Source organism: Akebia trifoliata, chromosome 2 (genome assembly GCF_017979445.1).
Source record: "Akebia trifoliata isolate Shusen 1 chromosome 2, ASM1797944v1, whole genome shotgun sequence".
Lineage (NCBI taxonomy): Eukaryota > Viridiplantae > Streptophyta > Magnoliopsida > Ranunculales > Lardizabalaceae > Akebia > Akebia trifoliata.
The window spans coordinates 9,615,184-9,630,005 of record NC_141376.1 but is presented as its reverse complement, the minus strand read 5'-3'; the positions used below and the strand labels follow the sequence as shown (position 1 = coordinate 9,630,005).

At 34.7% G+C, this 14,822-nt stretch overlaps 1 protein-coding gene across 2 annotated transcripts in view; it reads left to right on the top strand.

Annotated features, from left to right (window-relative positions):
• Window positions 1-12,084, top strand: part of LOC147409409 (symplekin) — a 35,130-nt gene extending 23,046 nt beyond the window's left edge. Inside the window, exons 11-27 of one of the 2 annotated variants that reach the window (XM_086428545.1) lie at window positions 1,269-1,382; window positions 1,482-1,727; window positions 2,352-2,399; window positions 2,563-2,703; window positions 2,961-3,110; window positions 3,220-3,282; window positions 3,418-3,528; window positions 3,633-3,716; window positions 3,814-3,861; window positions 5,315-5,389; window positions 7,308-7,403; window positions 9,055-9,135; window positions 9,221-9,292; window positions 9,972-10,016; window positions 10,153-10,236; window positions 10,330-10,433; window positions 11,376-12,084. In XM_086428545.1, coding sequence (XP_086284671.1) covers window positions 1,269-1,382; window positions 1,482-1,727; window positions 2,352-2,399; window positions 2,563-2,703; window positions 2,961-3,110; window positions 3,220-3,282; window positions 3,418-3,528; window positions 3,633-3,716; window positions 3,814-3,861; window positions 5,315-5,389; window positions 7,308-7,403; window positions 9,055-9,135; window positions 9,221-9,292; window positions 9,972-10,016; window positions 10,153-10,236; window positions 10,330-10,433; window positions 11,376-11,493 — 1,680 coding nt within the window. In that variant the 3' untranslated portion in view covers window positions 11,494-12,084. Of the gene's footprint in view, window positions 1-1,268; window positions 1,383-1,481; window positions 1,728-2,351; window positions 2,400-2,562; window positions 2,704-2,960; window positions 3,111-3,219; window positions 3,283-3,417; window positions 3,529-3,632; window positions 3,717-3,813; window positions 3,862-5,314; window positions 5,390-7,293; window positions 7,404-9,054; window positions 9,136-9,220; window positions 9,293-9,971; window positions 10,017-10,152; window positions 10,237-10,329; window positions 10,434-11,375 lie in introns of those variants that run through there. The other variant, XR_015173660.1, reaches the window with a different exon arrangement.
• Window positions 12,085-14,822: the final 2,738 nt, after the last annotated feature.

The following is a 14,822-nucleotide window of genomic DNA, read 5'->3' as shown; positions in this document are numbered from 1 at the left end:
CTGACAAAGATAAAATTAAAATTAGAAATGAATGCATGCTATAAAATCTATGATTAGCTCCAATAAGCAATAAACTAAGAGAAAGTCAATTGATATGGTTTGGTTATTTTCAATGAAGGCTGATTACAGCCCCAGTAAGAAGGAATATGCAACTGAAGGTTCTAAATGAGTGAGAAGAAGACCCAGAAGAATGTGGACTGAGATAATGAAAGCTGATGTGCACACATTTTCAACGATTGATGACATGGTTCTGGACGACGTTGAATGGGGGAATAGGATTCATTTAGCCACCCAAATCTTTGGTATAAGGCTTTGAAGATGATGATGAATGTATGAATGCAGACTTGAAATCTAAAAAGGGGATTTCATCCATGGTTTAAAGTTTTGTACTGCCTTGGAATGTTTCGACCAAGACATTCCACTTTCAGCCGAGACTAGAACAAAACATTGATCTTGAAACATTCATTGTTTCTTGAATGCTTTGTATTGTGTCATAGTGTCTTGGTTGAGGCAGTTTCGTGTGGCTCTCAGTTTTCATTGGTAACCGCACTGGAATAGCTGTCATAGTACGTAGTTCATGGCAGAATCTATTATCTTTTCAGATACGATGTAAATGCAGTCTACCATTGGTATAGCTGTAGATGGTGTAAACATGATTCAATCGGTACAACATAGATGGTACACCCTAAAACAAAACTGATTAGCTGATTATTACCTTTTGATAAACTCGTCTGTGAATTTTGTTTTGTGTGGTTCTCAGTTTTCATTGGTAACCACACTGGAATAGCCGTCATAGTTTGTTGTTTATGGCAGAATCTAATATCCTTTCAGATACAATGTAAATGCAGTCTACCTTTGGTATAGCTGTAGATGGTGTAAACATGATTCAATCAATACAACATAGATCATAACCCCAAAACAAAACTGATTAGCTGATTATTACCTTTTGATATACTCGTCTGTGAATTTTGTTAATAATATTAAACTATTCACAATAAAGCAGTATGCAGATGGCTATGAGCATCTGTGGTCTGTTGTCTCTTAGGCCCATCAATGGTTGGTCCGATCTCGTTGATTAGTTTGTTATTAATTTTCATAATTATAGAAACTTTGTTAAATGAGTAAAATCAATAAATTCTAGAGGTAATCAATAAATTCTAGAGGTTGAAATGCCCTACCAAGGAAAAAAAAGAGGGCGAGAAATGAACCATCAACAACATTCGCCAATCTGATTTTTTTTCATTGCGTCATTTGGTATGTTTTTTCAGGGGCATGAGCTTGCAATGCATGTCCTTTATTATCTGCATAGTGTTGTGGTCTCCGCCTCAGATGAACACTCATCATTTGCTGCCAATATATATGAAAAGTTTCTTCTAGCTGTGGTACACATTTCGTATCTTCTATAACTTCTTTGTTGTTAAATGCAGATGAGATATTTAAACCATTCTTTATCAGTAAATATGTACACCCTTCTTATGTAGGCGAAGTCATTGTGGGACAAATTGCCGGCTTCAGATAAGTCATTTAGTAGGTTTCTGGGTGAAGTTCCTTTGTTGCCTGATTCTGCTTTGAGACTTTTAGAGGATCTCTGTAATTCTGATGGGGTTGATCACCTTGGGAAAGATGTTCGTGATGGTGATCGTGTCACCCAGGGCCTTGGTGCTGTATGGAGCTTGATATTGGGGCGTCCACTCAATCGGGAGGCCTGCTTGAGTATAGCTTTGAAGGTGAAATTGTTTTGTACCATCAAAATTTAACAGAAAAAGTCATTTTGATTTTCTTGTCATGCTCTGCTATTCTGTCATACTATATCTATGAAAAATTGTCAAAACAATTAGGATAAAGCTCGGAGCTAGATTACTAGCAAACATTAATTAGGTAACTTATTTCCTCATGAGACAAGGGGTCAGTTAGTCTTCATGCATGTTTATTGGTTAGATCTTTCCGTACCGCCATGGATGTTTCAACAAATTTAGTTTCATCCTTACCCTTGTCACCAACTTGTCTAGCAGTAGTGTTGAGGGGGTCAAATTTTCCATCCAAAGAGGTAATCCTAATTGTTTGGAAAATTTGTTGTTTAATACATCTGCTCAAAGGACTGCTTGGCTGACTGTATTTTTGAGGATAGAAATGTTATCACTGTATATTTTGGCTAGGGGGTAAATATGCAGACTTTGTAGGGGATTCTTGTTGTTAGTTTTGTTTATCAAAATATTATATTACTTGGAAAATATGGAAAAAAATTAACTTTATTCTCATGTCTGTAAATATAAACAACCCAACAACCCATCTTCTTGTTGGTTTTCTTTTTTTTTTTGCAACATTATTTATGGGTCCATTTTTTAATGCAGTGTTCTGTTCATGCACATGACGATGTACGAGCAAAGGCTATCCGACTGGTATGTGCTTGAACGAAAAAACAAAAAGAAGACTTCCATTCCAACATCTTATCATTTTACATTTACCTGTTGAATAAGCTTGTGGGGTATTTTAAGCTGATGACTTGGAGTTGATTTTTCTTGCTGGTTAATGCTCTGATTTTTTTTTTCTTTTGCTGGACAGGTTGCAAACAAACTCTATCCACTCATCTTTGTATCAGAAAGTATTGAGCAGTTTGCTACAAATATGCTTTTATCAGTTGTTGATCAACAAATTTCAGATACGAAGAAAGCTGGTTCCACAGAGCAGAGAGCAGAAGGAAATGTATGGAACTTTCCTTCTCATTTGTTTATGTTCAAATGACTTATTTTTTTTGAAAACAATTTCTGACCAAATCTTTACAAGGACATGTCATTTTTTTTAGTGCTGGACACTATGTCAAACTCACATGTTAGATACATGTCCACAAACTTTAAACATTTTTTTTTTCTTGTTTTCTTTTGGGGTTCAGTGCTAATTTCTGGCTTTTTCTGGAACTGAAGTACTTCAAATTTTTTTTCTCTTTGCTGGCTGGAAATCAGGAAACGTCTGTTAGTGGTTCTCAAAATTCAGAGCCAGGAGCTTCTGAGAATGATCCTATGAAAGGTGCACAGGTTTTGCAGAGTGTTCCAACTGTGTCAATGTCTCAAGCTCAACGCCAAATGTCGCTGTTTTTTGCTTTATGCACAAAGGTCTGCATTTGTTTTGCAGCTGTGTTAATAAAACTCAAAAGTCTGCATCTAGAATTTCGATTCATGTTCAAGTTAAACTTTGGGTAATGCTGGTTTTCATTTTGTACAGAAACCTAGTCTTCTTCAACTTGTGTTTGACATTTATGGACGGTCTCCAAAGACTATTAAACAGGTCTTTTTTCTCTCTCATTGTTTGGATTCCCTTGAGCAATCACAAAAATTAAAAGAAATTTATATTCCTGCTATCAGCCTGACATAGGTTAAATAATTATGACCGACTAACTCTGAACCTGATGAGGTGATGCAGGCTGTCCATCGGCATATCCCTATTCTTTTGAAAAATCTAGGGTCGTCATATTCTGAATTGCTGCGTATAATTTCTGATCCTCCAGAAGGAAGTGAAAATCTTCTGATGCTGGTATTGTTGTTTTTGTTCTGATTACTCAAATCTGTTTGATAATTCTTTGAAATCTTATTTGCTATTCATGAAGGATGATGACCCTAATACTATTTTCTTGCTAGGTGTTACAAATATTGACCGAAGAAACAGCACCTTCTGCAGATCTGATTGCAACTGTTAAGCATTTATATGAAACTAAGCTAAAGGTTTTTAACTCCATCTGGGCTTTCTGTGTCTGGTTTCCTATCTTTTATTATTTTCTTGTTGTTCTGCTACTTAAGATGAATTGTTCTTCCCTTGCAGGACGCGTCTATTCTTATTCCAATGCTATCTTTGCTTTCCAAAGATGAGGTTTCTTCTTCATTTTATGCTGTTTATCAGTTATATAATTTAAATTTTATTTCTTGTCCATATTCTAAGTAGAAACATCAGCTGTCTTGGTAGCATGATACTTTTGATCAATGTTGGCTGAATCAAGTTGGGTTGTTAAATACTAAGAAGTAGAATTCCATTCTAATTGGAATTTGTTAAGATTGTAAGATTCAATTTCGTAATTCTCAGCTTTTCAAACTGAGTGGATGGGACATCCATTTCTTGTCAATTGTGTTAGGTGATGGCAGGTACTTTATTTATTTATTTACTTCTAAAAGGAAGTTACTATTTTTCTTTAAATGTTCAGAAAGAACGGAAACTACTCATGGTGATTCATGGTTGTCACACACCGTGCATTATACTTATGAATTTGGTTTGTCCAATCAGTGAACCCCTCAAAAGGAGACCCTTTTGATCAAAAAACAGCTTTACCAGATGGTTTTAACCATCTGATAAGTTGACCTTTTTCTTTTGGGGACTGTGGCCCTACTATTTCTGGCAGTCCAAAAAGATATCCATGGTTTTTGTGGTTAGGGATCAGATTGGGCTTGGGTTTTGCTCAAGAAGTTGCATACTTTGGTTTGGGTTGTACCCTTGAACCAATAGCATTAATCCCTGTCTCTAATGACTGAGTACACAAAATGTCTATTATAAAGTGTGGTTAGGATCAGATTGGGTTGAATTTTACTCAAGGAAGTCTTTAATGATGGTCCAGACGTTGCACGCTTCTAATTATGATAAAAGTTAACAAAACAATGTTTAAGTCTGTTTAAGAAACCCTAAAACAAAAAGTTTGAAGTTTAAGTGATGGTACAAACACCAAGATATAAAAAATAAACTACCTACCTAAAATACCCTTAAAACAGCTTGAACTCTTTTAATGGGCTGTACGATCTCCCCGCGAGGCCCACATGAGTCATGACACTTAAGTGGCTTGTTCACTTAATAATAATAGAAAAACTCTTTGGCTCACCACATAATAATAAAACATGAAAATTTACCCCACTAATAAAGTCTAATAACCAAATAAAACCCAATGACTAAGATGTCCTTATCACCTGTAGTTCATTAGGATGTTCTACTAACACCTTGTGGAATATATACAACAGGTGGACCATCTTCTGATGGGTCCCTCATGGCCCTTTCCATGGCTAAGTTTTGGACGATACAAGCAGTCACTGTGTTAAGATAATATGACTCATAGACTTTTGAGTTCAATTTGCATGATGCCACTTTAATGTGTACACCATTCGTATGCCATCCTTGCAGTTCTTGTGTGTCCTCTTTTGTTTAATGTGACTACTCGTCCAATCTTACAATGTTATAAAATATCATGTATGTCATGAAAGGTAAAAAATACTTGAGGGGCAGTTTCACTTTATTGAGATTTAGTCTTTACTTTATGGATGATTCCCATGTCATATGCCTCCAGGTTTTACCTATTTTCTCTCGACTTGTTGATCTTCCATTAAAAAAGTTCCAGACAGCACTAGCTCGCATACTTCAGGTATGTAACATTTATAAGTTATCCCTATACATTTCCACATTGAAGTTGGATCGTCTTTCCTCACATGTATTTTTCATAGCCTTATGTTGTCTTTTCATGCTTTGAGTAAGTTCATATATCCTGCAGATGGAACATGAAATTAAATCTGCTTGCTCTTTGGATTTTCAGTTGCCTCATGTTGATTTCATTGGTTTCTTAATCTGGGCAGCTCCTTTTAAACACACACACACACACACACACATATGTATTTAGATGGGCATTAAGAAATATAATTTTTGGAAAATGGTGTTTAAATTTTATAGAAAAGCAGTTGAAGCTTGTGATAGTTAACAAGAGTATTATTAAATTTTATCATTGGATGGGTATGATATAAGCTTTTTAAGCTTGTCAACTTAGTGACATTGTTTTTTTAGTCTTCAATATACTTGTTATTTATTTTTCATATGATCATGGGTAAATGGTTGAACAAGACTTCGACTACAGTTTCTCATCCTGTACTAATTAGTTGATTTTAATGGATAAGAACTAGAAGCCTTTGTTTGGTGGCTTGGGATAACGATGTGAATGACCGAGAACAGGAACAATTTTGTGATACAATATGCTAGAGATGGGGTGAATTTTTCCTGGTTTTCACTAAATTTATAAGTGTTGGGTGTCGATACGCATCAACACTAGGCAAGTTCATGCTTAAAGTTTACCAGAATCAACGATGTTTAAACTTACTTATGTATAGTATTTTCTATCTTTTGATAGAAGGTATAAATATATTAAGGAAGAATGGAGAGAAAACCCTGACATGCAAAAGCTTTATACAATATTCATTTCTATTGGGCAAAACTTATTAGCAAACAGAGGAAATACACATATTAATCCTTGAAAAAGGGCTTTGATCTAAGTTCATTGGATTCTACAATTCTTATGGACTGGGGAGCTAAAGTGACTTGCATCGAAATTAACCTTAATCTATGTTGCATTACCGGTACGGTTGTCAGAGTGCACAAAACAGATTCATAGTATTAGATTTGGCTAACCTTGAGAAACATGATCCATGTACTCTGTATTATATTTAAGATATTTAAGAAAAGAGCGATTACTTCTAAATAATAAGATAATAAAGGATTATGTGATGGGATATTGCATGATACATATCTTTTACCTATAAACGAGATTACATATATTTAATGTTACATTTGGCACTAAGAATCAATCAATAAGGGTAGTACTCAATCTATGATACATGCTGTTAGAGTTGTTTTTTTATTGGATTTTGTATGGTGGGCCCACATCTTCATTAAGTATAAGTGGGCCCCACATCCTTTTATACATAAATAGAGGACAGGAGAGAGAGGGTCGGCTATATATAAAAGGATGTGGGGCCCACTTACACTTAAGTGAAGCGGTTCGGCCCCTCCTCCACACCTCTACTTATATATAAAAGGATGTGGGTCCCACTTATACTTAATTGAATATGTGGACCCTCCATACAAAATCCAATAAAAAACAACTCTGAACATGCTAATCAATATCTTATTTTAAGGAAAGGGGGAAAATATCAAGACTCAAATGCATGGGACTAGAGTCCATGGAGTGCTGGAATCTGACTTTGTGTTAGTTCACACCTTTAGAAGACTTCATAAAATATACAATTTATTATTTCTGCATTTGTCTTCTTCCATGGAGGTTTTGCACCTTTGAGATTCTCCTCTTTATGAGACATGTTTTCCCGGTTGGCTTATAGGTTTGCCATGGTTACCTCCTGGAATTCCTTCTGAACTAGACACTAATCCATCAACATTCTCTACATATCACTATTATTTTGTATTTTATGACAACATAAAAAACAAGATGGCTTAATGTTTAGTGCAACATGAATTTAATTATAAGTGCTTTCTGATTGTTCATAGATGTTGCATGACAGGGCTCAGCTCACACAGGTCCAGCATTAACACCAGCAGAAGTGCTGGTTGCAATCCATGACATCAATCCTGAGAAAGATGGAATTGCACTTAAGAAGGCATGTTTTCTTTGATTCTTTTTAACATGACTCTTCAATTCTTAAAAGTGACAATGCATTGTTTTGTTAAACCATCAACATGACCTAATAGAATAACCCTTATCTATGCAAACAATTGATCCATATGCATGATTGTAATCATCCAATATGTCAGTCTTTTGGTTGGTGGTAACTATAGAGGTTCAGAATATTGTTTTACAAACGCATTCATGGTCTATGCTTTGAGGCTCACTTCGGGGCGAATCTCTGAAAAAAGGCTTTGGTGTTTCCAAGGAAATGCCCATTTCCCTTGATGGCTTACATTATATTCAAAGAGGTGTTAAACAACTTACACCTTCAAAAAGTGCATGCCTTTTGACTAAGGTGTGCATTGTGGGGATCTGTTGTATTTCGGTTTTTTTCTTCCATTTGCTGTGGTATCATTACGTAATAGTCCCTATCATTGCATACCTGAAGGTCCTTAACTATATCCAAAGTTGCTAACTTGGTTAATCAATAAGGTCTGTGAGTGTTAATGCCACAGACCTGTGATGAAAAACCCCATCATTACACCTTTATACCTATCCCTTCCCCCCCCCCCCCCCCCCCCCCTGGCCCCCCAATCCAAAAAAGAAAAGAAAAAGAAACCTGTGTATATACACACATTGTTTAGCCCTATTTCTACTATCTCTGGTTTTTCTTCTTCCACTATATTTCTGTTTATTTCCTGTTTCAATCTCTATGACCCACCTACTCTGCCGCGTCTTTTAGTCTTAGAACGGTTTTATGTTTTTTTTAGTTATAGTGTTTGTTACTCTTTGATTTTTATTCGAGGGAGTAAACTCTGTATTTATGAAGTGTGAAACTATTGGTATGGTTCAGTTTTAATTTGGTTTTGACCAATTTGGATTTGGATGTTGAACTTTTGGTGGTTAATTTTAAACGTATGTATACACATGGAAAAGGTTACATGGACCAAAGGACCATGTCGAGCCTAGACCGAGGTCCTCATTTGGGCCACATGGACACGTTGGTCCTCTAGGGTTTCATGATATAGATTAGATCTTAACAAAATTTAAAAAAGAAAACATTTTTTTTTCCTAATGAAAGAGTTCGTAAATACTCCCAAATTTAAATGTGTTTATCAACAGTGAAAAAGTATCATTTTAATAATGATAATAATAATAATGGAGTCCTTAATATTTTGTGCTCTTCTAGATGCTAGTGGCAGTCACTCAATTTTTTTTTTTTTTTTTGGGTGCCATGTGTCCTTTGGTCCATGCAACATATTTTCATATATATATATATATATATATTGAGAGAGAGATTTTCTTTGTTTTCTCTTTATTGAGATTTTTTACTATTTATTTATTTATTTATCTTTTTAAATGATACAATCTCATGAGGCTTATCTGTCTATGTTTTAGCTTGTGAAATGCCTTGCCTTACACCTTAATGTTTTAAACAGCTGATGTTCTATCAAGAACATAGATCAAATGATTACTATTATTTTCATCAGTTCAGTTTTTGGTTTAGGATAGCTCTGTAGACCTATTAATGGAATTGTTGGCCCAACTCGGGCACATGCAACTAATTGTACCCTAGAAGTCCATTATTTTGTACGTCTTGTTGAATTACCAATGACTATAAATTGACCTTCATGTGATTCCAGATAACTGATGCCTGCTCGGCTTGTTTCGAGCAACGCACTGTTTTTACGCAGCAGGTCTTAGAAAAGGCCTTGAACCAGCTGGTATGTAGACATAATGCATATGCACATGTATAGTGAATTAATAGTTGTTTCATGCCCCGCTTTTTTGTAACCATTTTATTTACAGGTTGATCGAACTCCTCTACCCTTACTCTTTATGAGAACAGTAATTCAAGCCATTGATGCTTTTCCCACTATGGTATGTTTAGATTATTTTTATCATCTTTAGTTAATGGAATTAGATAGTTTTGAACTTCATTGGAATACAAGAAGAAAATATTCTTGTGTTCTCCTAATAGAGTTTGGGAAACTCAAGCAGTGTTGGTCTACTTTATGCTTCTAGCCGGAATCTTATTAAAAATGGGAGCGTATGGATTGGTTCGGATCAATATGGAATTATTACCCCATGCTCATTCTATAGTTTCTCCCTGGTTGATGATCGTAGGCACAATGCAAATAATCTATGCAGCTTCAACATCTCCCGGTCAACGCAATTTAAAAAAGAGAATCGCCTATTCCTCCGTATCTCATATGGGTTTTATAATTCTAGGAATTGGTTCCCTAACCGATACGGGACTCAACGTTGCTATTTTATAAACAATCTCATCTTGGATACTCCAATTTAATTTTCTAAGTAAAATTTACATGTCCATGCTGTGTCGGAGACGTATTCTTTTGCATATCTGGGTATTGTATGTTGTTGGTCTCATGCATAAGAAAATTATAAGTTGGTTGTCCTCTTAGAGGGCGAGTCTAAATTGGGGATTACTAGGTCATCTTCAAAAGTAGGAAAAATATTAGGAAATTTTGGGGTTTTATTCGTGTATATGGATAGTGATAAAAAAGGATTGTTTTTAACTTGCTTACTTAATATCCAGGTTAATTTTGTTATGGAGATACTCACAAAACTTGTGAGCAAACAGGTACAAAGATGATCTTTTTTTATTGTTTTTTTTTATGCTTACCTTTGTGTGTGCTGGATTTTTATTTATTTTATTTTTGGGGAGGTGGAATGAGTTTTTGGGGGAAAATTGATTTATCTTAACCTTTTGTTTATAGATATGGAAGGTGCCAAAGTTGTGGGTAGGGTTCTTGAAATGTGCGTATCAGACTCAGCCACATTCTTTCCATGTGCTAGTACAGGTAATATACGATGTGTGCTTTGGAGGTTAAATACTTTTTGTGGTGCTTTTTGTTTTCTCTTTATTTGTTTCTTTTGTCATTTGCCACTTGCAGTTACCAACACCCCAGCTAGAGAATGCTCTGAATAGACATTCTAACCTAAGAGGTTCTCTTGCATCATATGCTGGCCAACCTAACATAAGATCGTCATTGCCGAGGTAATTATTTTATTATTGTATTTTGCAATAATCCATCCAAGCTTCTGCAGTGTATTGGGATGCTATCTATATTGATCTTAGAATCAGTGAGAATTTTTATATAGAGAAGTAATTCCTGAAACAGCATTGCATGGTGCAAACCTTTTTTATTACCAAAATAAGCGCGCTATTTGGACCCATGTTTTTAGAGGCATGTGAGGCTTACACCTTGAGGCACACCTCAAGATGAGGCTCACTAAAAGTGCCGAGGCGTAATATTGGATCCTAAAAGCGTCTAAGGCTTACGCTCAGACCAAGAGTTTAAAGGTTTATTTTTTTATCCCTGCCAATGTAAAAATTGGAGGATTGTCTTTTTCGCCGTGCTTTATTAGTTGTGACCATGGTTTCAAAACTTGGTTTGACATCTTGTCTCGTCCATGGACAAGACTGAGTTGGTCTTGGATGAGACAATCCATTTAACTTGGTTTATAATGATTGATTTACATATATTTAAATTAAAATAATTATAATTTTATAATAAGATAGATTAGAAAATGTTTTAGTCGTAAAATCATGTGTTAGTTATGTAATAAATATTTAAATTCTGAAAAAAATTAATTATTTTAATCAAAATCTTCAAAATCCCATTTGACTTGGCTGACTAGGCCGAGATTTTCAAAATATCATCCGAGACATCTCATTTATCTTGTCAGATGGTGTGAATGTTGAGACACTATATCTGGTATCATTGCTGAACGAGACCGAGGTGACTCAGGTGAGTCTGTGTCATCTTGGTCTCGGACAATATTTAAAACCATAGTTGTGACCCCATTTTGTAAAGCGAAGTCAAATCCAATCCTTGCTTACCTACAAAATGAGGCACACCTTGAACAGTTTAAATTTATAGGGAGCAAGTTTAATTTTCAGAGTAATTTTGAAGCCAACTTAATTCTATGAAAGCAGATCAACCCAGGTGGCTTTGGGTCTTGTCAATGAATCACATGTCCAGCGAACATTTCTTCCAACTGCCTTGCAACCTTCAGACACAAGTTCTTCAGTTCATGGTGCTACTCTGACGTGATATATGTGTCCCTTTGGGAGGCTTGAAGACATCGACGAAAGATTGGTCCTTGTACCACCATAATTTTGTTTGCAAAAAGAAGCAAACTGGATGACCCACTAAATATCTGATCGATCAAGCATATTTAGTCTCAGTAAGACAAGTACGGGATGGATTTGAATTGAAGTGTTGAGAAGAATTAACAGGCAACGTGGTGTGGATTATCCAAGATAAAGGTTATACCAGAGCAATCCGAAATCTGAGGAATGGGTTTTTAGCTGCTGCACTGGGAATGTACTATAGCTGTATCTTATCTGTTAGCTTTCATTCCTTTATTTTATTCTTATATTTTATGTTCTTTTTCCCCCCTTCAATCTGGTGCATGTTTTTGTTTAATAAAAACCTGTTTTTGGTTTCGTCGGGGCTGTAACCATAACGTACAAAATTTTGGTGTTGGAACCACAGCTTTCGGATGAATTTCAGTGTAGGAATGAGTACCAGAGAATTGCAAGTGAGCCATTTTTTTTGGCTCCCATATTATGTGTGAAAGAATCCTCTTACAAAGGATAAACCATTTACAAAACATTGAATCTAAGATATAGAATGTTTTAAGATCTGACTCATTATTTTTCTTAGAATCTCAGATTTTTATTATTATTATTATTATTATTTATACTTGCATACCCTTCACTAATACTTTCCTTAGTGAAGACTCATTATTTTTCTAGAGTCTCAGATTTTATTATTATTATTTATAGTTGCATACCCTTCACTAATACTTTCCTTAGTAAGATTTTAAACCTTACTGAGGGTTGTTTTGCTCAAATGGATTACCACATTGGCAATCCAAAACCACAGCTCTCTAAATTTCTTGGAAAAACTCAGATCGGAAGAGTAAAAATTTCTTTTGGACTTGATTCATGGTTTTGAAAATGGGCGGTTATCAAACCTTCACCAAATGTAAAATTAAAATTCAATTCAATGGGAAACCTTCACCAAATTTAAAATTATATTTCAATTCAATGGGGGAAAAATAACTTTTTTTGGATTTTTTATTTCTTTCGAAATTTATAGAATTTTGTCCTCAATAACCTTGAAGCATCCGATCATGGTTTTGAATTCTACAAGTTGAGTCCAAGACCCTTATAAAGGCTAGTAGACTTTCTATATAATGTAAGATTTTAAATCTTGCAAAGGGTCCTTGAATTCAAATGAATTACCACTTTGGCAATCTAACACCACAAGCCCCTTTGATTTCATGGAAAACTCATCTAAAAAAAAAAAAAGTTTTCAAATTTATGAGCTTCATCCAAGATTTTGATAATGGACGGCTATCGATTTTTCACGGAACTTGTGAATTTAAATTATTATTAAATGGCAAAATTTTTTTTTTTTTTTTTGAATTTTTTTCTTCAAAAGTTCATAGAATTTTGTTCTCTATAATCATGTGGTATTGGATCATGTTTTTTGGATGTCACAAGGTGAGCTCAACAACCCTTAGTAAGAATTGAAATCTTACTTAAGTTAGTAAGGCTAGTTGGACTAAGAACATATATCTTCTTTTGTCTTTTATGAGTGGTTATGAAAGATAATTTGATCAAATAATTTGCATACATGAAATAAATTTTTAAATCAATTACTATTTTCAACTGAATGTTTCTAGTGCTCCATATTCCTATCTATGGTCCTTAGTGGATCTCAAAATCATCCCCCCTATTAAATAGTGGGGGAAGCATAGTTTAAAACCTCGTCCGAGATCTAGATGACTAGGACGAGTCATCCCAATCGGGCTACGTAGTTTTAACATCACATTGACTCAACCAAGGTCCGAGATGACTCATCCAATATCATGACAATATTAGTCGAGCTAAATAAAAAAGCCCAGTCAATGAGTTTTATTTATTTATAATAAAACAATTATTTTTTAATCATTTTCATTTTTATCATGCATTTAGAAAATATGGTATTCTAGAAATACACCCTTGTAAAATTCCTTGCAAAATGCAAGATTATGTTTACCTCTTTTGACCGTAAGTCAACATTGCATTTTCTTGATAATTTAATGGTGAAATTTTGTTTCTTTTTTTTCCAAAATGCTCTTCAAATACTTAAATTACTAAATTAAAATTTGAAAAAAAAAATCAAAATTATACTATTAAATCATGTATAAAAACCAACGTCAACTATTAGTCAAGGTGGGTAAACCTAATCTTGCATTTTGCAAGGGTGTAAACCTAATATCAACAATTCATAAGGGGTGTTTCTAAAATATCCTAGAAAATATCATCTCATGACTGAGCATCTTCTAATCCATCTTATAATAATAGAAATAGAAATATAGGGTATATGGGTAGATCATGGGACATAAGTAAAAAACATATGTAAAAACAACCATTTTTAAAAATATGGGTTAGAAGTTTCAGATTGAGCTGATTTTTTGTGATGAAAAGATCATCCTCACAAAACAACAGTCCAATCTGAAACTTCTAAATTCATCAAAAGTGGTTAATAAATTATTGATAAAAAATCGATGGTCCATATTTTAAATCACTTTTGATGGGGTTAGAAGTTTCAGATTGGATTTTTTTTTTGAAGATGTTCTCCTCATTATAGAGATCCTCCTCACAAAAAATCAACTCCATCCGAAACTTCTAACCCATATTTAAAATAATGATTGTTGTTACATTATTTTTACATATGTTTTAACTTATGTCCCATGATCCATACCTATATATATATATTGAAAATTAAAGGGGGGTTACGTAGACCCCCAACTAGAAAACAGAAGACCCTTATATTCTTTCATAAATGTGCCCGTAGGCATTCTTACATATGATGGTCTTGAGATTACTAGGGAGACTTAAATGATCCAACCTAATGCTACTAGGAGTAGTAAGGTAACTAACTAGGAAATCAACAGCTTGATTTGTCTCTCTAAAGCAATTGGAGAAGTCAATCTTGTGGAACAAGGAGGCTTTAGTTTTGATGGCTTTGACCAACTTCTTTTCTTTCCACAGGGTCTTGTTGAGGCCATTGATGCAGTCGATAACTATTTTTGAGTCAGTTCTAACACTTAGAGATCTAATGTGAAGAGTAGATGCCATGTCCAAACCTTTTAGGATCGTTTGAAGCTCATGGAACAAAACTGATTCTCCAAGGGTGGTTTCTGCCAAGGCTCCTAAGATTTTTCCTTAGTCATCTCTAATTATAGCTCCTTTTCCCTTGACATTGCTTCTGACGGAGCCATTAGTGTTGAGAGCACAATCGCCCTGAAGAGGCTTAGTCCATTTGTATCTCACAGTGTCCTTTAACTTAAATTTGGTAATGATGTTCAAAGAGTTCATAAACTC